The sequence below is a fragment of the Erpetoichthys calabaricus genome, chromosome 9 (assembly GCF_900747795.2).
Source record: "Erpetoichthys calabaricus chromosome 9, fErpCal1.3, whole genome shotgun sequence".
In the NCBI taxonomy this organism is placed as follows: domain Eukaryota; kingdom Metazoa; phylum Chordata; class Cladistia; order Polypteriformes; family Polypteridae; genus Erpetoichthys; species Erpetoichthys calabaricus.
The window spans coordinates 92,604,759-92,627,384 of NC_041402.2; the positions used below are offsets into that span (position 1 = coordinate 92,604,759).

General features: G+C 38.2%; 1 protein-coding gene across 1 annotated transcript in view; it reads right to left on the reverse strand.

Annotated features, from left to right (window-relative positions):
- Positions 1 to 567: 567 nt before the first annotated feature.
- znf384b (zinc finger protein 384 b) overlaps positions 568 to 22,626 on the reverse strand; it is a 59,567-nt gene continuing 37,508 nt past the window's right edge. Inside the window, 10 exon segments of the mRNA XM_051931841.1 lie at positions 568 to 2,217; positions 11,738 to 11,836; positions 11,838 to 11,897; positions 12,044 to 12,329; positions 12,331 to 12,468; positions 15,455 to 15,474; positions 15,476 to 15,537; positions 21,009 to 21,056; positions 21,059 to 21,274; positions 21,456 to 21,605. Coding sequence (XP_051787801.1) covers positions 1,888 to 2,217; positions 11,738 to 11,836; positions 11,838 to 11,897; positions 12,044 to 12,329; positions 12,331 to 12,468; positions 15,455 to 15,474; positions 15,476 to 15,537; positions 21,009 to 21,056; positions 21,059 to 21,274; positions 21,456 to 21,605 — 1,409 coding nt within the window. The 3' untranslated portion in view covers positions 568 to 1,887.

Genomic DNA, 22,626 nt, shown 5'->3' on the forward strand with positions numbered 1-22,626 from the left:
GCTGTGCTATTCAGTAATTAAAAAAATGAAGGTGGCATATCGAGAACGCATGCAGAAAAAGCTATACGTGTGAGGAAAGACTGCCTATAAATGACCCTTCCTTAACGAGATCAGCACGCAAATGGCCAGCCTCAATGCAGGCGCAAAGTTCCTGAATTGCGTCTCTCAACTGATTTTTCCCAGATTTTTATAGTTGACATGAATACAAGATGTCACCACAATTTAACTGAAAACCTCAACTTGATCCACCAGAATTATCCATATTTATGATTCAAGTGCACCTTGCCAAACTGGACCTCCCTCACATCTGAATGAATCTCTTTGTTGAACAATAACTACTCGGCCATGCTCTAAACTGAGGCAGCATTCACATTTATGTCCACTGAAAAATTTTGCTCGTCTATTACAAAAGACATTTTTTGTTGAGATCAAATTAGACAAAGTTTCTCCACAGAGCCAAAGTCTAGAACTACAATAGTATTGAGCAATGTAATCAAGACTGCAGAAAGACATAAGCGAATACTGATGAGCAGCTGAATCTTGGAACAACTACATAACACATAAAAATTACTTTCAAATGATTTATTATGTTTTTAATTATTTTCTTGACAAGAAACACTGGCTTGATTTTACTGTATCTTTAAAATTGAACAAGGAGCAGTGCACCGACTTGGACAGTGTATTGACACAATGTCACAAACCAGCCAACAATCAACCCCTTTTTCCCTTTACACTCCAGTACTTTACAAGAGAAAAGGTTCATTATTATTAATATTATTACTATTAATATTACTGTTATTATTGAGCCATCAGGAGGAAGATAACAGATTAAAATACAAATAAACTGAGGAAGAATAAAATATCAATGATGAAGTAACAAATAAAAAATTAAAATATAAACAAGCTTTGCCCCCCTCCCGCCCCCCCCTTCGAAATCATAAACATCTGGAGGTCAACACACAATTAGTTACAGGTTATTTAACAGCACAGTGGCCCCTGCAGCTCAGAGAGACAGATGTGGTTACAATAATTACATAGCACCTACAGCCATTATAGACAGGCATAACGAATCTGTGTGCAGAGGCTGTGGTGTGTGTGTGTTTGCAAGAAACAGTCAACATACTGCATATTGTATATGCAACCTTCTTTGAGAGAATCAGTCTAAGCACATTATGCCGATTCCAAGTGTGGGAGAATTTGCTAGTATACATCAGAGCTGACAGCCACTGGGGAGACTTATCAGTAATGTGTACAGTGTCTGAGATCCATAATTATATTGCATCAGAGGAGGGATAAAAAAGGGAATATAACAGACATGAATGTTTACATTATGCATATTCCTTCTGGAAGTGTTTGCTGCCTTGAGGAATTTCAGTTAGAACCTTCAGTGTCTTGCTGGGCTTTAAGAAATAATTCATGGGCCTCACCCTCGCTTGGCTGTGGGCATGTCTTGTGGGGCAAATGAAATCCAGTCCGTTTTATTATTGAGCTCATCCTTAGACCCTGGACTTTAAGCTCAAAAAACAAATCTGTCCAGATGTGTAGACAGTGGATCAACAAAGCAAGACAGGCCTAAGCTGACATTTCTCTATTCTTCCTTTAATACAAGATGTTCAAGCACTTGAGTAACTGGCCATCCTCCTCCTTCCTCCTCCTCTAATCACTTTTGCTTTTCAGTTTAGGCAGCAGGGTCACCCATTGTAATACAGCCAGACAAATAGCTCATTAGGCCTCTTGACTGTTTTCCCTTTTCCATCCGCTCCGTTTCTCTTTTCTGTATAAAGTCAACATTTCCACTGGCTGGATCTCAGATGGCAAACGTTTAGACAAAGGTTTGCCACAACCTTTTATCATATTCCCCCCACCTGCCCCTTTCATCAATTCTATTTATGAATTCAAGTGGTCCACCACCTGGATGGCAGATGTGGACACAGTTAAGCACAGGTCCTTATGCTGATGGTCCTGCTGGCTCTGGACTTGTTTGTATTGGAGCTCCTGGGCTGTCACTGTCTTGTACTGGTGAAGGTCAAATGGGCATTGGCCTGGATTGGGATCAGACTGGTTCTGCTGACCATAATGAGACTGTGGTGGATTGTTCTGTCCCTGTCCTTGAGCATTTTGAGCCTGCTGCGTGGGGTTCTGGTTGGACTGGTTGGGTTGGACCTGTGTGTTAGGATCTGGATTGTGTTTCCGCATGTGTTTCATCAAATAGGTTTCCTGTAGAATAAAAAGAGATAAAGAGTTGACATCAGTTATTAGCAGTAACTAAAAAGATACTCTTCAGTGCATTGCTAAATACTGTATACGCCTTTGATCCCCTTTATGAAACTCTAAATTACGTGCTTTAGAACAAATAGAATAACTCACCAAAGCTGCATCCAAATAAGGTCTGTTGTTGCCAATATATGAATATTATTAAATTCCAAATGCTACTAAGATGATGCGTATGAACGTGCTAATCAATCAGCCTAAAACAACGCCCTCTAATCAAGTATGTTTTTCAGCTGTCAAGCAGCAGCACCAACATTTGAGACAGGAAATATATGGAAGAACCATAAGTAGTAGAATCCCAGACTTCTCAGAAAATCTTTGATAGCTCTTCGGGTTGCAACTGTATACTCTTTGAAAGCAGACAAAAATTTCAAATGATGACTTTTTATTTAATGATCTTTCTGATGCATAAGCATTCATCTCCAGAAATACAGTACTGTGCAAAAGTTTTAGGCAGGTGTGAAAAAATGCTATAAACAAAGAATGCTTTCAAAAATGGAAGTGTTAATCATTTATTTTCATCAATCAACAAAATGCAGTGAATGAACAAAAGAGAAATCTAAATCAAATCAATATTTGGTGTGACCACCCTTTGCCTTCAAAACAGCATCAATTCTTCTAGGTACACTTGCACACAGTTTTTGAAGGAACTCAGCTGGTAGGTTGTTCCAAACATCTTGGAGAACGAACCGCAGATCTTCTGTGGATGTAGGCTTCCTCACATCCTTCTGTCTCTTCATGTAATCCCAGACACACTCGATGACGTTGAGATCAGGGCTCTGTGGGGGCCATACCATCACTTCCAGGACTTCTTGTTCTTCTTTATGCTGAAGATAGTTCTTAATGACTTTGGCTGTATGTTTGGGGTCGTTGTCCTGCTGCAGAATAAATTTGGGGCCAATCATACGCCTCCCGGATGGTACTGCATGATGGATAAGTACCTGCCTGTATTTCTCAGCATTGAGAACACCATTAATCCTGACCAAATCTCCAACTCCATTTACAGAAATGCAGCCCCAAACGTTCAAGGAATCTCCACCATGCTTCACTGTTGCCTGCAGACACTCATTATTGTACCGCTCTCCAGCCCTTCGACGAACAAACTGCCTTCTGCTACAGCCAAATATTTCAAATTTTGCCTCATCAGTCCAGAGCACCTGCTGCCATTTTTCTGCACCCCAGTTCCTATGTTTTCGTGCATACTTGAGTCGCTTGGCCTTGTTTCCATGTCGGAGGTATGGCTTTTTGGCTGCAACTCTTCCATGAAGACCACTTCTGGCCGGACTTCTCCAGACAGTAGATGGGTGTACCTGGGTTCCACTGGTTTCTGCCAGTTCTGAGCTGATGGCACTGCTGGACATCTTCTGATTTCGAAGGGTAATAAGCTTGATGTGTCTTTCATCTGCTGCACTGTTTCCTTGGCCGACCACTGCATCTACGATCCTCAACGTTACCCGTTTCTTTGTGCTTCTTCAAAAGAGCTTGAACAGCTCATCTTGAAACCCCAGTCTGCTTTGAAATCTTTGTCTGGGAGAGACCTTGCTGATGCAGTATAACTACCTTGTGTCTTGTTGCTGTGCTCAGTCTTGCCATGACATGAAACTGTCTTCCACAACCTCACCTTGGTAGCAGAGTTTGTCTGTTCCTCACCCAGTTTTAAGCCTCCTACACAGCTGTTTCTGTTTCAGTTAATGACTGTGTTTCAACCTACATGTGACATTGATGATCATTAGCACCTGTTTGGTATAATTGGTTGATCATACACCTGACTAGAATCAACCTGACTTTGTGCAAGTGTACCTATAAGAATTGATGCTGGTTTGAAGGCAAAAGGTAGTAACACCAAATATTGATTTGATTTAGATTTTTCCTTTGTTTGCTCACTTTGTATGTTGTAAATTGATAACAATAAACAATCATTATTTATATTTCTGAAAGCATTCTCTGTTCACAGCATTTTTTCCCACCTGCCTAAAACTTTTGCACAGTCCTGTACATTCCTCCACCGCCAAGACACATGGATGCCTGAGACTCTGGACTGTGATTGATTGATAGATAGATAGATAGATAGATAGATAGATAGATAGATAGATAGATAGATAGATAGATAGATAGATAGATAGATAGATAGATACTTTATTAATCCCAATGGGAAATTCACATAAAGCTAAAGCGTTAAAGCTAACGATAATTTATCTTTCCCCTTTCTCTCTCTCTCTCTCTCTCTCATTTTCTTCTAAGTAAACCTTTGTGGCTCCTTAGACAATTGCTGATTTTATCCATAGTACTTCCCTTGGCATATACTGAAAAAGATATCAAGTGTTTTGAAGCTAATACCATCATATTGACAGACTCTAAACTGGCCAGGGTCAGTGAAACTATTTATTCACCCCCTGAGGTTTGTTTTCTCATTGTATTTTTGTCAAGGGGAGTTTTTTTCCCCCTCAACTTCACTACCATCTAGCTACATCTTAAGGCATGTCTTTTTATCTTCCAGTGGGACAAAGTTAAAGCAGAACAGCCATACACATAGGCTCAATGGCACAGTAGTTAGTGGTCCTGCCTCAGAACATGAAGTTACAACATTAGAACAATTTTTACAATAACAGCCCATTCAGCAAAGCAAAAAATGTAAATTCATGTACAGTTAGAACCACAGATTCATCCCGCTCTGTTAGAATTCTGACTAGGCCGCTGTGTGGAGTTTGCACAATCTACTCTTGTCTATGTGAATTTATCTCTAAGCACAACGCTCTTCCTTTCACTTGCTAAAACCATGTACAGGTGTGTTACCATAACAATATACATGCTGTATGACATTATGTTTTCATTTCTATTTTATATTTCTGAGTCAACACATGTGCTCATAGTCTGTCATCTGACAAGTGTATCAAATAAACAACAGCTTATTAACTGTTGTGAAGGACAGCTGGGTCCCATACCCGGCAGGGACGCCCCTGCTGCATCTGTTCCGGGGGAGCCACCATGGGCAGCTCAATACCTCCCCCGGGACGCTTGGTGGCAGCCTCCCTGGTGGACGATGATTCCTCAACCGGGCGCAAGGCTCCATGGGAGATGGAGTCCTCCACAGCCTGGTTGGGGGCTTGGATGGCCGCCAGGGGGAGCTGCACGGACTTTCCAGCCCAGCTGGTCGACTCGTCAGCCCCACCCGGAAGGTCAATTAGGGCCAGGTAATCAAGCACCTGGAACACTTCCGGGTGGGGTATAAAAAAGGCCAGCCACCACCACTCGAGAGAGCCAGAGTTGGGAGGAATGAGGACGAAGCTTGTGCCAGAGTGGTGGGAGAGAAGAAGTGTGGTTTGTTGTGCTATACATTGAAGTGCTTTTGGGACTGTGTTGGGCCTGTGGGACACGGGGAAGGCGTGCCCCACAGCTGAAGAGAAATAAAAAAGTCTTTTATTTAAGTACATGCCTCTGCCTGAGTCTGTGCTGGGTCGGGCGCTATATAGCGCCGTTTACACCGTACTATAAAATTGTTTATCCAATTTAAAGATGCAAATGGCCAGAGCCTATCCCAGTGGTAGTGGGTTTAAGATGGAAACCAATCATGGACCTATCATATGTCTCAAAATTAAGTACAGTGGAAACTCGGTTTGCGAGCATAATTCGTTCCGGAAGCGTGCTCGCAGTCCAAAGCACTCGTATATCAAAGTGAATTTCCCCATAAGAAATAATGGAAACTCAGATGATTTGTTCCACAACCCAAAACTATTCATATAAAAATGATTAATACAAAATATAAAGTAAAAATACATAAAACAAATTAACCTGCACTTTACCTTTGAAAAGAATCATGGCTGGTGTGAGTGAGTTTCTAAACTCTTGTGGGATTGCACCCAACAGGACGACACGCGGAAGAGCGTCCCGAAGCAACTGCAGTCTCCCAGCGCTAGTAGTAGTTCGCCGTAAAAGCGAATCCGAAAAGATCGCGTACATGCTATAAGTGCCTGCCGTCAATGGGTGATACAAGGAACAAGGAACATTATAAATGCGCAGGGCCCTGCCTGACTGCTGTGTCGGTGTATAAGAGAGCGGCAGATCCCGCTACAATAAATAACTGCGCTGTTGCTGTTTCAAGCTGAATAAAGCTGGTGTTGCTAAAGTACTGAGACTCAGCTTCGTGTTTTAGGGTGCAAGACGGGGACTCGCACGTCACAGCACACACGCGTGCGCGAGCACACACACACACACACAAGCGTGCGCATGCACACACACACACACACGCGAGCGATCGAGCACACATACATACACACACACACACACGTGCACTCACTCACAGTCACAATGCTAATGCTGCAGTAAACAGTATACGCTCGTACGGATGTTGACTATATGAGTGAGGCACGCTGACTCAGATGGAGAATAGGAGACGATTGCCACAATCCCGCAGCGAGAGAGAAGAACCATCAGCTCAGTTGTGATCACATGACGCTCAGCAGACAAAGCGTATACATACTACTCGTACTGCAAGACCTCGCTCGTTTATCAAGTCAAAATTTACTAAAAATTTTTGCTCGTCTTGCAAAACACTCGTAAACCAAGTTACTTGCAAACCGAGGTTCCACTGTAATCACTTTTAAACTTAGCATATACAGTGGAACCTCGGTTCACGAACGTCTCGGTACACGTACAACTTGGTTTACGACTAAAAAGTTCGCCAAACTTTTGCCTCGGTTCACGACCACACACTCGGTATATGAACAAGCCAGTTTCCCGTGCTGCTGAGAGAGAGACAGAGAGAGAGAGAGAGAGCCTGCACGTGCAGCTGAGAGGAGAGGGGGGCTCGTGTGCTGCTGAGAGAGAGAGCCTGTGCATGCAGCTGAGTGGAGGGGGGTGGGCTCGCATGCTGCTGAGAGAGAGAGAGAGAGAGAGAGAGAGAGAAAGAGAGAGAGAGAGAGAGTGTGCAGCTGAGAACAAGTGAGCCTGTACATGCAGCTGAGCAGGGAGCCTGGGTGTTTGTGTCAGTGTTATTCAATGTTTTTACATTAGTTTACTATTACACTGTGCATTCTATGGTGTAATTAACTATATTTGTGCTTAAAAATCTTTAAAAAAATATATTTACATACAGTTCGTACAGTCTGGAACGGATTAATTGTATTTACATAAAATCCTATGGGGGAAATTGCTTCGGTTCACGACCAAATCGGTTTACGACCAGAGGTTTGGAACGAATTATGGTCGTGAACCAAGGTTCCACTGTATACTGAAGTTGAAGACAGAATGGTAGTATCTAAATACCAGTGATTGTAATTAAAAAGCGATTTGCTTAAAGGTTTTTTTTTTTTTTTTTTGTAAATTTGCTCCCTGAGTTGTTCTTGGGACTATTCTGATAAAATATAAAGGTCTGTAGATATTAACCTGGGTATGAATATTGCTTGGGAGACATTAAACGTCAAGGATTTTTGCAAAAAATTATCCTTAGTGCTATGGAAATTAGGCTCTAATACACATATTTTTCCCCCCAAATACAAGTCTTTGTCTAACATTGATATTTTTGTTTCAGTTAGAAGTAAAATGTGAGAGTGCAGTTAGTACTTATTGGCTTAAATAATCTTTCTGCTGCTCTTTTCAGTTAAAATGTGATAAAATTCTACATGCATATATTGGTTTGATTAGTACAGCTCCCGGAATTAGGAGGTTTAAACAGAAGTACTACCAGACTTTTTAACTCAAATCTCGATAGCTCATGTTCAGGCTAATCTAGGTAAACTGTTTAAAAGTATGTTAAAAAATGCTTTACAGAAAACAGACCATATGGGCAGAACACAAAGAGAAAATAATAATATCTTATTAACATGGCAAACAGATTTTATTACACACAGAGCTAGACATAATTATTTTCATGAGAGCTTATCTTCCCATCTGTTCATTGTGATAAACAATGAAGCTCTTGCAAGTGTATCTGTGATTAGATATTCAATGGGGGATGATATTTCTGCCACTTAATTTTTCTGGTAATTGCTGCCTTTTATGCAAAATATAGATATCAATATGGCATTAACACAATAACAGTAGATGTCTTACAAAAACATCTGAAAGATCACTCAGCTATTGCAAGCTCCATACACAAGATAGCATTTCTGGACTATCTGCACTCTTTAACTTTCAATATTCTTTATAGAACACAAGGTGTAGGATCTAATTGCTTTCTAAAAACGATTTTCTTACTTTTTGCAACTACACAAAGCTTGCATTGCTGAAAATACTAATACAGTTTTCAAGGTAATTATTTAATTTAACACTGTTTTACATGTATAGCATGGACAATTGATTAAAATGTCAAAATGAAGTTAGTGAACCCTTGAGGATTTTCCATATTCCTGCATAAATATTACTTAAAACATCACCAGATTTTCACACAAGTTCTAAAAGTAGGTTTGGAGAACCAAGATAAACAAATGGTACAAAAATATCATACTTGGTCAATTATTTATTGAAGAAAAGCACCCAGCGTTACATATCTAAGAGTGGCAAATGTATGTGAACCTAATAGGTAATCTGAAGGTGAGATTAGAGTCAGGTGTTGTCAATCAATGTCATGGGCAATGTCAATGTGATGACAATCAAGTGTGAATGAGAACCCTGTTTATATTTAAAAAAAAAAACCAAAAAAAAAACCAGGGTTCTATCGGGGCTTCACCTTCAAACACATTTCTGCAATAGCACTGTTTCATGACACAAACAAAGGACGTTTCACAGGACCTCACAAAAAGAACTGTTAATGCTCAATGTTCTAGGAAAGGCTACAAAACCATATTTTAAAGAGCTTGGACTGCGCCAATCCATAGTCAGACAAATGTCCTCCATTTGTACACAGTATAAGACTATTGTTACTCTCCCCAGGAGTGGTCGATCAACAAAGATCATTCTAGGGGCAAGGCATGTGACTGTTTGTGAGGTCACAAAAGAACCAAGGGTAACTTCTAAGCAAATAAAAGGCTCTCTCACATTGGTTAATGTTAATGTTCATGCGTCCACCAACAGAAGAACACCTAAAAACAGTGGTCTGTATGGCAGGATTGGAAGGAGAAACCCACTGCTTTCCAAAAAAAACATTGCTTCCCATCTACAGTTTGCTGAAGAGCAAGCGGACAAACCTTAAATCTTTTGGAGTAATGTTTAATGATCAAATGAGAAACATTATATTTACATTTATATTTATATTATATATGGACAAACAAAAACACTGCATTCCAGCAAGAGAACCTCATCCCATCTGTGAAAAATGGCGGCAGTAGTATCATGCTTTGGGCCTGTTTTGCTGCATCTGGACAGCTTGCCATTGCGGACAGGAAAATTAATTCTGAATTGAAGAGCTCAGTTCCAAAATCAGCTAAGGACAAAAGATAAATTTTGGAGATAAATAGGAAAATCTGAGTCCGTAAGAAGATTTTTGAAACTAAATCCCTAAAACTATAGCGCTACACTGTTGCAATTAGCAGGTTTTGAAGCTCAAACATATTTTCGGCGCGATAGACCAAGTGCATGAAAAGTCACAATCACGTGTTCACTAAATTTTACCAAAGGGTGTAATTAACAAGATTTTGGAACTCACATCTTCAATTATACCAGTGAATCCTAAAGAAGAATGTCAGGAGAATCTGTCCAAACACTACAATCTCAAGACAACGACCCCAGGTACACAAATTGTTCCACCAAAGAGTGACTGAAGAAGAAAAAATAAAGGTTTTGGAATGGCCCAGTCAAAGTCCTGTCCCTTACCTCAGTAGAAGTGTTGTGGAGGAACCCCAAAGCATGCAGTTCATTTGAGGGAAAACCCGAGTTGAAGCAATTCTGGTTTGTAGGAATGGGCTAAAATTCCTGCAAGCTTACGTTGCAGGGCTGATCAAGATCTACCCAGAAATGTATTGGTCACACCAAAAGGTGTAAAGGTAAAGGTTCACATACTTTTGCCACCCTCACAGATATGTGATACTAGAGGATTTTCCCTCAATAAAATAAATGACCAAGTATGATATTTTTGACTCATTCATTTAGATGGATTCTCCATATCAATACTTTAAGGATTGTGTGGAAAATCTGATGATGTTTTAAGTCATAATTTATGCCGGGAATATTGAAAATTCTCAAGGGTTCACTAACTTTGAAGCGATTCTTGTATATGTTAAATATTACATAAAGACCAAGTATGTACAAATCACCATAACTTGCTTTTAGGTGTTGAGAAGAATACCTATCATCTGAAAGTTATGTTAGGTTTTTTAGGTGATATTAAAGCAAGGACTATTGAAGTATGAGCAAACACTGAAAGCCATGTCTTCAAGGGCATGCCTAATTTAAAAATAGACAGTAAATGAAAGCACTTCCATTTTTATTTCAGATTTGCAAAGGCCCCCATTTCAGCTCAGTGTTATCTGTCAAGGAAAAGGGAAAAGCAAGGTTATAAAAAGAAGTGCTGTCCATTATTTCAAAGCACAACTGTGACCAATTAAATGTGTTCCAAAGCAGGACAAAAATTCTCTGTTCTAACTGTCCCCTAAAGAAATTACACCATCTGCTCAGGACTTCAGACCACAAAATGCTATTACCCCTTATAAAATCAAGGGGCAAAGACTCATTAAAAAGAAATATAATGGTCACTGTACTTATTTTCTCCTAAAACCGTAAGGAAAATTGAATCCCGAATGGAAATCAGAGAAAAGAAAAATTGCCCATGTAATTGACAAATGTTACAGTTTGAGTTGACTAGGCTCTGAAATAGGCCCTTTGCACTTTGTTAAAATAATTAACAAACTGGAACACTCCATCATAACAGCAATGATATCGACCAGGTATTGATTGTTCTCCACAACTGACTTCACTACCTGCCAAGGCTGCTGTATATCAGTGACAGTTTACAATTCTACACCTTGTTATTCCCAAACTGTTAAACAATAGACGGAATGGCTTCTCTGCATGTGATGACATTCATTTTTTATGACATTGCTTAGACACTAATTCAGTACTCACAATCCTATAACATTTGTCATTGGCCCTAAAAACACTAACTGCTATAAAGCTTGAACAGGCACTTCTACACTTTTAAACCTTGACAAAACATATAAGTTAGAATTTAGTTTGACAGACACTAGAGGATGGAATGATAAAATTTAATGCTTCAGTAGCACCCAGATTAATAGTGCACATCACAGACTTAACATAACGGTGAAATAAAACAGGTATGATTCTGTGTTTAATCCCTATTTAATGTTTGGGAGACTTCCATATGGACTGAGTGATATAAGGTTGAGAATTTTCAGATTAGAGTTGAAAAAGTACATGATAAAATCAATATTAAATCACATGATTTAAACAAAATGTAATCGACATAGGAATAGTTCGGTCATCTGTAGCAAAATATAATTAATACTACAGAGACAACCATTAAGACAAACATTATGATATGCACAGTAGTTGATAGTATCCCAAGCATGAAACTTACAGATGTGTAGGCACGGTTGCACATCCCACAGGAGTAAACTTTGGCATGTTTCACCGTATGTGTAGCAAGATGCACTTCCAAAGATGCAGAATCAGTGTAGGCCCCTGTGACAGTTGTGACACTTAAAGGCTTAATCCTTGTTATGCTGCCGACGATGAGACTAAAAATAAGCAAAAAAATAAATAAATAATAATAATAATTAAATAAAAACGAAGTTTTCCCTAGTAAAAGCCAGAATTACAAGTTCAGATTTCATATCAGTGCCCTAAGGCAAAATGTAGAAAAGTGAAAATGAAAACTACTTACCTGCAGATTAGACAATTGAGTGAAAGCTTTCTCACAGCCAGGATAGAACACACTTGTAAGGCCTGTCTCCAGTCGTGGATTCTGTGTAAGCAAAAGAGCAGACATCAAAAAGTTAACTGAGTAGAAAGGATTAGCTGATCTGAAGATCTCTTTACAATCCAGAAACGACTAACCTAAAAATATTATGCAGTACTGTTTGACCCTTGTATGCTGCTGAAGATGTGACAGCTGGCGGAAGGACTTCTGGCAATAAGAGCAGGTATAAGGCTTGGCACAGAGTGGATAGGATGTGCTGAGCCAGGTAGCTAGAATTGGCAAAGGTCTTAGAACAATGTGGACATTTGTGAGGTTTGGTTTCTGTGTGCGACTTGGAGTGTAGTTGCATCTCTGACTTTGAGAAAAAGGTAACAGCACACATGCGACATCTAAAAAAGAAAATAAACAGACAAGTGTGAATGTTAAAGCAGGATTTATTTGGCATATTCCTAATAATCACCAAACTTACTCAAGGGGTCATCTTAGAAGAAAGATACAGAGATATGGTCTGTAAATACTAGAAATCATATTGTTAACAATGAAAGAACATACAATAGACCATTGATTTGAACTGGAGGTTCCCAGAAGTCACAAAATGATGAATCTACAATTCAGAAGCCTAAAGGGTAAAGATTAGTTTTTACATGAAATATAAAGAGAGTGCAGATGAAGATTATGCATTTAAAAGAATCTGCAATATTGAGTTTTGGTAAATAAAACAATTGTAATCTCCTATCGTTGATAGTACTTTGAGGGATTTTAAACTTATGGTGTTTCTTCCTCGTCCTTGATTTAGGTAGTACAAAGAGAGGTTTTAGACAGGAGGTCGACAGAAAATTTGCTTTGGAACCAAAACTGTTTAATTTTGGGGACATTTTTATTTTAGGCAAAAACTGAACAGTGAAAAAATTAATTTTTGGCAGAAATGCTTGTAAGCCTTAAGTTTTTAAAAGAAAATTTCACTGATACCCCACATAAGAATAACACTAATTTTCTTCCAGGACTTCTTATGTGTAACTATGTATGCACATGCACTGGACTGGCATTCTCTTAAGCCTGATTTCTGCCCTTGTTCTGGATGTTAATGGCAAATGGCTTCCAGCTCTCATGGACCGAGAGACTACCAAATAATTACAAAAATAACGTATTACTAATTTAAAAGATGGCAATGGAATTTACATACACTATATAAACCGAAAAGTTATTAAATTAAAGAAATTGATTAATTATAATTAATTATATTATAATTCATTATATTGATTCACAAAAAGACATCAGCATTATTCTTCAATCATTTTAGTCAATAAAATGTATCATTTTGTTCTTTACTAATATTTACTTCTTAAAAAATATTACAATAAGGATTTAATGTGAGAATAAAAAAATTAAAATCACCATGTGTGGAAAAAGTAAACAAGTTCTTATATAAGCATAAGCAGTTCTCTAGCAATTCACCTTTAATAAGTGAATCAAGTAAAGCCAGGGATAGCTGCAAGCTTCTTATCCAGTCAAAGTCATTAGAAAAGATACAGTTAGGTCCATAAATATTTGGACAGAGACAACTTTTTTGTAATTTTGGTTCTGTACATTACCACAATGAATTTTAAATGAAACAACTCAGATGCAGTTGAAGTGCAGACTTTCAGCTTTAATTCAGTTGGTGTGAACAAAATGATTGCATAAAAATGTGAGGCAACTAAAGCATTTTTTAACACAATCCTTTCATTTCAGGGGCTCAAACAGTAATTGGACAAATTAAATAACTGGAAATAAAATGTTCATTTCTAATACTTGGTTGAAAACCCTTTGCTGGCAATGACAGCCTGAAGTCTTGAACTCATGGACATCACCAGATGCTGGGTTTCCTCCTTTTTAATGCTCTGCCCTAGGCCTTTACTGCAGCGGCTTTCAGTTGTCTGTTTGTTTGTGGGCCTTTCTTTCTTCAAGTTTAGTCTTCAACAAGTGAAATGCATGCTCAATTGGGTTAAGATCAGGTGACTGACTTGGCCATTCAAGAATTTTCCACTTCTTTGCTTTAATAAACTCCTGGGTTGCTTTTGGCTGTATGTTTTGGGTCATTGTCCATCTGTATCACGAAACGCTCGCCCAATCAATTTGACTTGCATTTAGCTGGATTTGAGCAGACAGTATGTCTCTGAACACCTCAGAATTCATTCGGCTGCTTCTGTCCTGTGTCACCATCATCAATAAACACTAGTGTCCCCAGTGCCACTAGCAGCCATGCACGCTCAAGCCATCACACTGCCTCCACCGTGTTTTACAGATGATGTGGTATGCTTTGGATAATGAGCTGTTCCACTCCTTCTCCATACTTTTTTTCTTGCCCATCATTCTGGTAGAGGTTGGTCTTGGGTTTCATCTGTCCAAAGAATGTTTTTTCCAGAACTGTGCTGGCTTTTTTTAGATGTTCTTTAGCAAAGTCCAATCTAGCCTTTCTATTCTTGAGGCTTATGAGTGGCTAGTACCTAGTAGTGCACCCTCTGTATTTACTTTCATGCAGTCTTCTCTTTATGGTAGACTTGGATATCGATACGCCTACCCACTGGAGAGTGTTGTTCACTTGGTTGGCTGTTGTGAAGGGGTTTCTCTTCACCATGGAAATGATTCTGCGATCATCCACCACTGTTGTCTTCAGTGGAACAGTCCAGGTTCTTTTTGCGTTGCTGAGTTCACCAAGTGCTTCTTTGCTTTCTTTCTCAGGAAGTACCAAACTGTAGATTCTGCCACTCGTAATATTGTAGCAATTTCTCGGATGGGTTTTTTCTGTTTTCGCAGCTTAAGGATGGCTTCTTTCACCTGCATGGAGAGCTCCTTTGACCTGCATGTTGTCTGTTCGACAGTAAAATCTTTCCACATGCAAGCACCACACCACCTCAAATCAAACTCCAGGCCTTTTATCTGCTAATTGATAATGACATAACGACAGGACTTGCCCACACCTGCCATGAAATAGCCTTTGAGTCAATTGTCCAATTACTTTTGAGCCCCTGAAATGAAGGGATTGTGTTTAAAAAATGGCTTTAGTTGCCTCACATTTTTATGCAATCGTTTTGTTCACACCCCACTGAATTAAACTGAAAGTCTTGCACTTAACTGCATCAGAGTTGTTTCATTTAAAATTCATTGTGGGTAATGTACAGAACCAAAATTAGAAAAAGTTTGTCTCTGTCAAATATTTATGGACCTAACTGTATATTGCTTGAAAGAGTATTTGACACCCAATAGTTCCTTTATAGTAGATACAGTGTACATTAAAAAAGCCTAAAAGTTCTCCTGGAAATAATCAAACACAAAAGATGAAGGTGGAGTTAAAAACAAATATATACAATATAATTTGCATCAAGACTAACTTACCGGTAGGATTTGTTCCCATCTTCTTCCCTGTTCCAGTTCCTCATCCTCATTAGTGATATCATAGGGATCAGTGCTAGAATGCTAACACATAAAAACAAAATGATATGAAATCTCTGGAGACTGCCTGCATCATACAGTAGATTCTGACCTGTTACATATGTGCTCCATTCCTTCATGCAAATTCTCCACAATCCCGCAGAATAACTGATTTTATATCACATCCCCAATTCTTCTAATCTCTTGTGCTGTACATTTACTTAATTTACATTAAGTTATCCATCTTGTATTGTATTTCTTAATTCCAAGTACAATTTAGAGTGGACGAATGCAATGAAAAACAATTCCTCCATTTCCAAACCCACTTAAGTAGTTTACCCTCTACAAATGCTTTTTAAACATTTGGAAATAACTCAGTCTTTATTTTGAATATGGTCTGACAATTCTTAATCTTGTCAGCTGAAGAAACATTTTCAATTAAGTATTTTAGGACTTTGTAGTGGTGCACTGCTACCTTGCTCCTCCAGATTCTTAGGTTAAAAACGTAGCCAGGGACACTGTCTTGAAGAATCTGAAAGATTCTCCTTCTGTCTGTTGTTCTTCCTCCCCATCCAACAGATGTGTGTGTTTTGCCTAACTGCGGATGCTAAATTGGACTGCTAGGTGTGTGGCAAAGTGTACTTGTTTCTGTGCCAGATGTTGCTGGAATGGGCTCAAGAATTTTCACATTCCTAAGCTTCATTTAATTGAGTTTGACAATTCACTGGGTCTACAAAAAAAATATTTTTTTGTTTGCTTCTGGGAACTTCACAGCATCTCTTTATTAAGTTTTTTATACTGATTTCATATATGAAATTGGAATTAAGCTAGCATGTCAGGTTTTTGAAATACACATCATTGACGTTTTGACACTTTTGAATATCAATATAATATATCACACGTATATCTGGAGTTTGGACTATGTCCAACCAAAATTGTTTTGGATGTGTTTATTCTGAAAACAAACCAGAAGACGATACCAGAGACACGTTAAAGCATATTTATGTCAATTTATCTCAATATAAAAGTGAGGTCAGCGTGCCCAAAAATGTTGGAGGCACTTGCTTTTGCGCTTGAACTGCACATCCATCTTTTTTTGCAAGAACCAACAGTAGTCACCCATCATGCTTGGAATGAATTTTTCCCGATATCAGTTTTCCATCACCTTTATATCTTGTTGAAATCTTTCCCCATGCTCATCTCTGACATCGCTTAGATTTGGTGGAAAAAAATTGAGATGAGAATGTAAAAAATGCATCTTCGGTGACATTCTGGCTATTCTCCACAAGCTCAGTATAATTCTCTGCTCTGTGACTGTCAAGAAAATTCTGGACAACCTGCACGAATGAGGGTGCTGATTCAGTTGGCTTCAGTTTTCTTTTGAACTCACTGTCAAGGCATCAGTTCACGGATTTCAGGGCCAACAAAAACACCTTCCTTAATTTTGGCTTCACTTTTTGAAACCAAACTTATTTCTTAAATGCTGAAACTCATCGCCTTTACTGCCCAGTCACCCTAGTTGTCCAAGACCTGGAACATCATAACTAAAAAATGGGACGTGCTGGACGAAAACGGTTTTCAGATTTGGAGTCAGCAAGTGAAATTTGTTAAAGTACAGATGAAAGAATCCCAGTAGCAGAATGTTTGTTGACCAGTGCAATGGATGAATTCATTTTTTAATAAATAATTATAAAACTGTTAGATCCCCTTCAGCCCCAAAGAGAATATAAAGTCAAGGCACAAGCAGAAAACAAATACTGGAAGAAATGGAATGTAATAATGAGATGGCCTCATCTACATTTTTGAAACTCCCAGTATATTTAAAACAGAATAAACATAGATTTAATTTTCTTAAACAGAATACATTAAAAAAACATTACTACACAACAAAATACTATGTATTGTTTTATATCTCGTTTAATTAGATCTCAAACATGTTTTCTTAAAGATGTTCCACAGTGTAATAAATAACTTTATATATACCAGATACAGTGGAACCTCGAGATACGATCACCTCTGTATACGAGAAATTCAAAATACGAGGAAAGTATGAGCGAAAAATTCAGAGCCAGGCTGTGGGTATAGCTCGCGGCTTAGCGAGGGGGCGTGGTAGCAGTTGCGAGCCGCGATCTGCGGTGTCTGCGTTTCTCACTTAAGTGCACAGGTGGGAAACTGCCCACATCCATGATTGTTCCTGTGGCTGATGGGCTGCAGCTGCCATGTCCTCCCCGCATATATAGAGAAGCGCGAGCCGGTTAAGGGGGAGAAGAAGTAAAAGGAGAGAGAGAGAGAGAGAGAGGAGAGAGAGAGGAGAGAGAGAGGAGAGAGAGAGAGAGAGAGAGAGAGAGAGAGAGAAGGCAGGAAGTTGGTGCGGGAGAGCGAGCCTGCGCAGGCTCGCGTGTAGCTGAACAGGCGAGCCAAACAGCTGAAGCAGGACGGTGTAGAGAAGGTCAGCTGCATTAAGAGTGTCTCGCCTGTTGCAGAGCCCGCAGGTGAGACGCTAACAGAGAAGAAGCACCGGTGATTGTCATCTGTTTTTTAAAGACTGCATCCTTTTGACGTTTTAACCTCGTGTTAAAGGATTGTTATTCTTGTGTATTTTAAACCTCCACTTCACAACTGTTTTAAGGATTATTTATTTAAAGATTTATTGAATGCTCTACTGCACTTTGGACACCTGTTTTGATTCTTTTAATAATCAGTTATTATTTACCAGTGTTATTTATTAAAGGTAGACTACAGTATATATAATTTATCAGTGTTATTTGTTAGGAAAATGGATTTTTATGTTAATATATTTGGGGTGCGGAACGGATTAACTGGATTTCCATTATTTTCAATGGAGAAGTTTTGTTCTAGATACGAGAAATTCGCTATACAAGCTCAGTGCTGGAACGAATTAAACTCGTATCTAGAGGTTCCACTGTATCTCAAAATTAAAAGCCAAAATATTCTGTTATAATATAATATATATGTATAATATTCAGAACTCTCCGATTAATGTTTCAATATAGTTTTGCATAGGACTAGGAATCCCTTTGCCTCTCTGCCTCTAAAAGGTGATGATGTGGTGTAAAGCATTTATAAGATTTCTAAGCATACGGTGAAGATGGTGGAGCATTTTCATATTCACATGATAATAAATAATATTTCTTTACATTTATAAAGCACTTTTCTCACTACTCAAAGCGCTTTCCACCCAGGAAAGTGAACCCACAACCTCCTTACTGCAAAGCAGCAGCACTACCACTGAGCCACTTGTGTGGAGTGTATATATTAAACAAATATTTTTATTCAATGCAATTACAGGTGCACATGGTATCATTATTTATATATTTATATTGTTACAGGAGATTAAACAATTTGCCCAAGGTCAAAAATGATCTTAAAATCTTAATTGCCTGGCAACACAGCAAACAACTTCATGATACATAATTACAATGAATGTACTACATATAAGAGTAGTTTGCATACAAATTGCTAGCAGAAAACTAAATTTCTTAAAAGACTTAACTTTAAATAACAACTGAGTGTCTTGTGTAAGCTCACCTCATTTCTAATTTTTACTGCTTTTTTTCTATCTGCACTGCCTAAAATTCTGTAATTTGTTCAAGTCATTGATATTGTCTCATTACCCTTACAGTTTTTTTTCATTACACTTAACATGATTTTGTGCTTATCATGTTTTGCTGAATAAAAGCACAGTGCTGGTGTTAAGATCAGTTATGACTAGAGCTGTCAGAATTAATTTTACTATCTGTTATAATGCATTAAAAATGCATCATGAGGCAAATATTGACAATTAAATAAGTGGAAACTACAGCTTAATTTAGGCTAGACTAATCTATTCTTGACAAAACTATGCTTACTACTAAACAATGCTGCAGCATTTTTCATGTAACCATCTTTTACATGAACTTCCAAGAACAGTCTGTTCATATTTTCAGTCAGATAGCTTACATTGCCTTCAATGAATTGGACAGTCTTTTATCCAATGAAACAGACATTTGAAATATGACTGCTCTGTTGAGCCTCTCTCTCAAATGAAGAAAATCAGGCAATGTGTAAATTTTCAACCTCCATATGACTAGTAGCTTCTCTCTTAAATTTTGATTTGTATATCATGTGCAGACAGACTTTTCCTTTACTGCAGCTATTGAAAAAGGAAAACATGGAAGCATGATTTAACAAGAATGCACTATGCGAAACAGTCAATACAGGTATACAAGTCAGTGGATAGTGAGGTTTAGAAAGACTGAATTGTTCCAAGATGCTAGGCTTTTGTGTGTGTGTTTTTTTAAGCAGAACTGGTTAAATATGTCGGAAAGCTGCAGTTTTCACATGCATACTTCAAGTATGCAAACTATAACTACTTTAAACTTTGGCTATTTATGACAGAGGTGCACAAAGCTCATACAATGTTCACTTCTGTGTGCGGTATAAATACATCCAGGACTTCAAAAAAAAAATCACTACAAATGAAAAATTAAACAAAGTTTTACAAGAAGAAAAAAGAGGAGATGCGGGACATCAAAATTCCTCATGCCCTTTCTTTCATGTCAAGCACTATCGGAGTGGGAGAGAATATTTGGGATAGGTATGTTGCTACCTTACATACATAACTTTACTTAGTGAAAACTAATTGCACAGAAATGCATGTTAACCTGTGTTCATAACTTAAATGTAGGAATAAGGAAAAAACAAAAACCTGCCAAAACTGTTTTGATATAAACACAGTTAGCTATATTTGGTGATTCTCCATGATATAAACCATCATAACATTGTGAATATCATAAATAAATAAAGGTTCTGCTGTTTTTGTTTTTACTGAAGCATTTGAAATGAGTGATAACAAAAGAAGATTCGCACAGAGCCTTCCTTGCCAGTAGTGCATACATAAAAAGATCTGTCTAGCTCATTTATTCCCATATACAACATATTGCTTTTGAAGTTGTCATTGACAAGAACACTATTTACTCAATACATCAAACTGAATGTTAACTCAAATTTTTCATATCCTGGCAGATTAAGAATGCAATAAGCAGGTTTATATGGCTTGAGAAATACCATTTAGCCTCTCATGATCGCCAATACAGACTGGTAGACAATTTGTTCTTATTGGAAATTTAAACAGAGCATTGTTTACTTAAAACAGAAATTACAGAATTGTTTTCAAAATTAAAAATAAATCTTTAACCAATGAAACAAATGTAATTATTTGCCATGTGTGTATTATCAGTGGATGTGTCAGTCTGGAATACGTATAAAATACAAAGATACGCAGCCAGAAGTATGACAAAGATCTGAAAGCTGCAGAGTCATGTGCTATAAATGAACAGCAGGCTGGGGAGATAACAAGGAGAATTTACTTGCTCTTGAAAAATTTGCCAGGCCTTTCCTGATGGACTTTGGGAAACTATTTTTATACATCACATTTTGACTGACTGGAACTACAAAAGAGAATAGGTCCTACTGGGGCTTAATGACTAAAAGCCAAATCACAAAAAATTCTTACCTGTCCCCCCTGCAGCCAGATGTGCTAAGATCAAGGCTTCATTTCCAGTGTTAGTCCATGCCCCGTTACCACTGAAGAGGCAAGAGCTCCACGACCTAGTTGTTTCTTCTTGCGTCCTCTTTTCCCTGGGGTAGCCAGAGGCACAGGATGTACTGCCAGCATTTGTGTTGGAGTTTGACTGGACTGCTGTCCAGTTTGTAAGCTGGATTGTGAGGCACTGGTTGAGTTCCCTGTCTCCTCATTTGAGACTTGCTGCTTATGTTTGTCTCCTGTACAAGACAGTAAGTTATTACAGATTTCCTATCTGCATGGGCAAACAACAAAAAGAAAGTACATCTTATCTTTAAATTGTAGATTAGGAAAATATCATGACATGCACCTATTACTGAACAGGGAAGTAATTCATTAATACTGAGCAATGTTTAAAGAGGTATACCTGTTGAGACATACCTGCAGAAGATGGCATTGATGAAGGATGCAGAGCTGATACAATCATAGTGGTAGTATGATGACCAGCAACACCAGCCACAGAAAATGCCTGACCTGAATTGGCAGGGCTGGAAACCAATGCTCCTTGTGGAGTAGTGATCACAAGACCAGCTGGAAAAAAGCAAAGGAAATATGATTCAGAGAGAAGATGATGCATTATATTTATGGTGTTTTTCCTGTTTATTCTCCACAAACAAAGCCATGAAAAGTATTTGTCCAGTATGGTTTTCTGCATTGTCACAATGGTAATAAACTGATATTCAAAACCTAAAATTACCTAGAATGAACATGCAACACAATATTGTTAATCATTCCACTTTTTTTTGTTTGAAGAAAGATGTACAACATCAAATGCCCTTTGTGGAGCAGTAATTGTTTCTTGGATCTAATAAGTGGTTACACAACCTTTAGAAGCAATGATCGTAAAATTAAATTTCATATACAGTAATACTTTCAGTATTTTGAAGTACTTTAAAAGAATTTTGATCTGTTATACCTTCTAGAGCTGTTTCAACTCATCCATACCTGTGAGCTTACTGCATATTAATGTATTGCATAATTCAGCTGCATCTTAGGTTCAGTTCATGAACACAACTCTAGTATTCAAAAAATCATCTAAAAAAAAGCAGAAGTCCTGGTTCCTTCAATTGGTCATCCGGGTACTGATACAGCAAATATGACTTTACCACCATATCGCTTGAGCATTGTTATGTATAATGAATTTCAGTGTCACTTCTTCTGCACACATAATGATGTTCATACTAGCCAAAATGTTCTGCCCATAGAACATTGTTCCAGAACTTGTGGATTCAGGTACATTTTTCAAACATGACACAAGCCTTTAGATTAAAGTGGTTTCTACCTTTCTATGTCATTCTGACCCAGTTTCATTCTGATAGTGGAATCATGAACAGATGGACTTTTAGGACTTCAATTTTATGTGTTCATCTTAACAATCACTGACATGAGGGATACTATTGGAAAGAACGACTACTTTCATTTTCCATTTAGAAACTATGGTACTGAACATTGGTGGAGTCCTTAATCATTAACCAATGTCTCAATTTCCAAGTATCAAGAAACACTGATTCCACAAGTTCTCTTTCTTATGTGTGGTATGATGTGTCCCTAG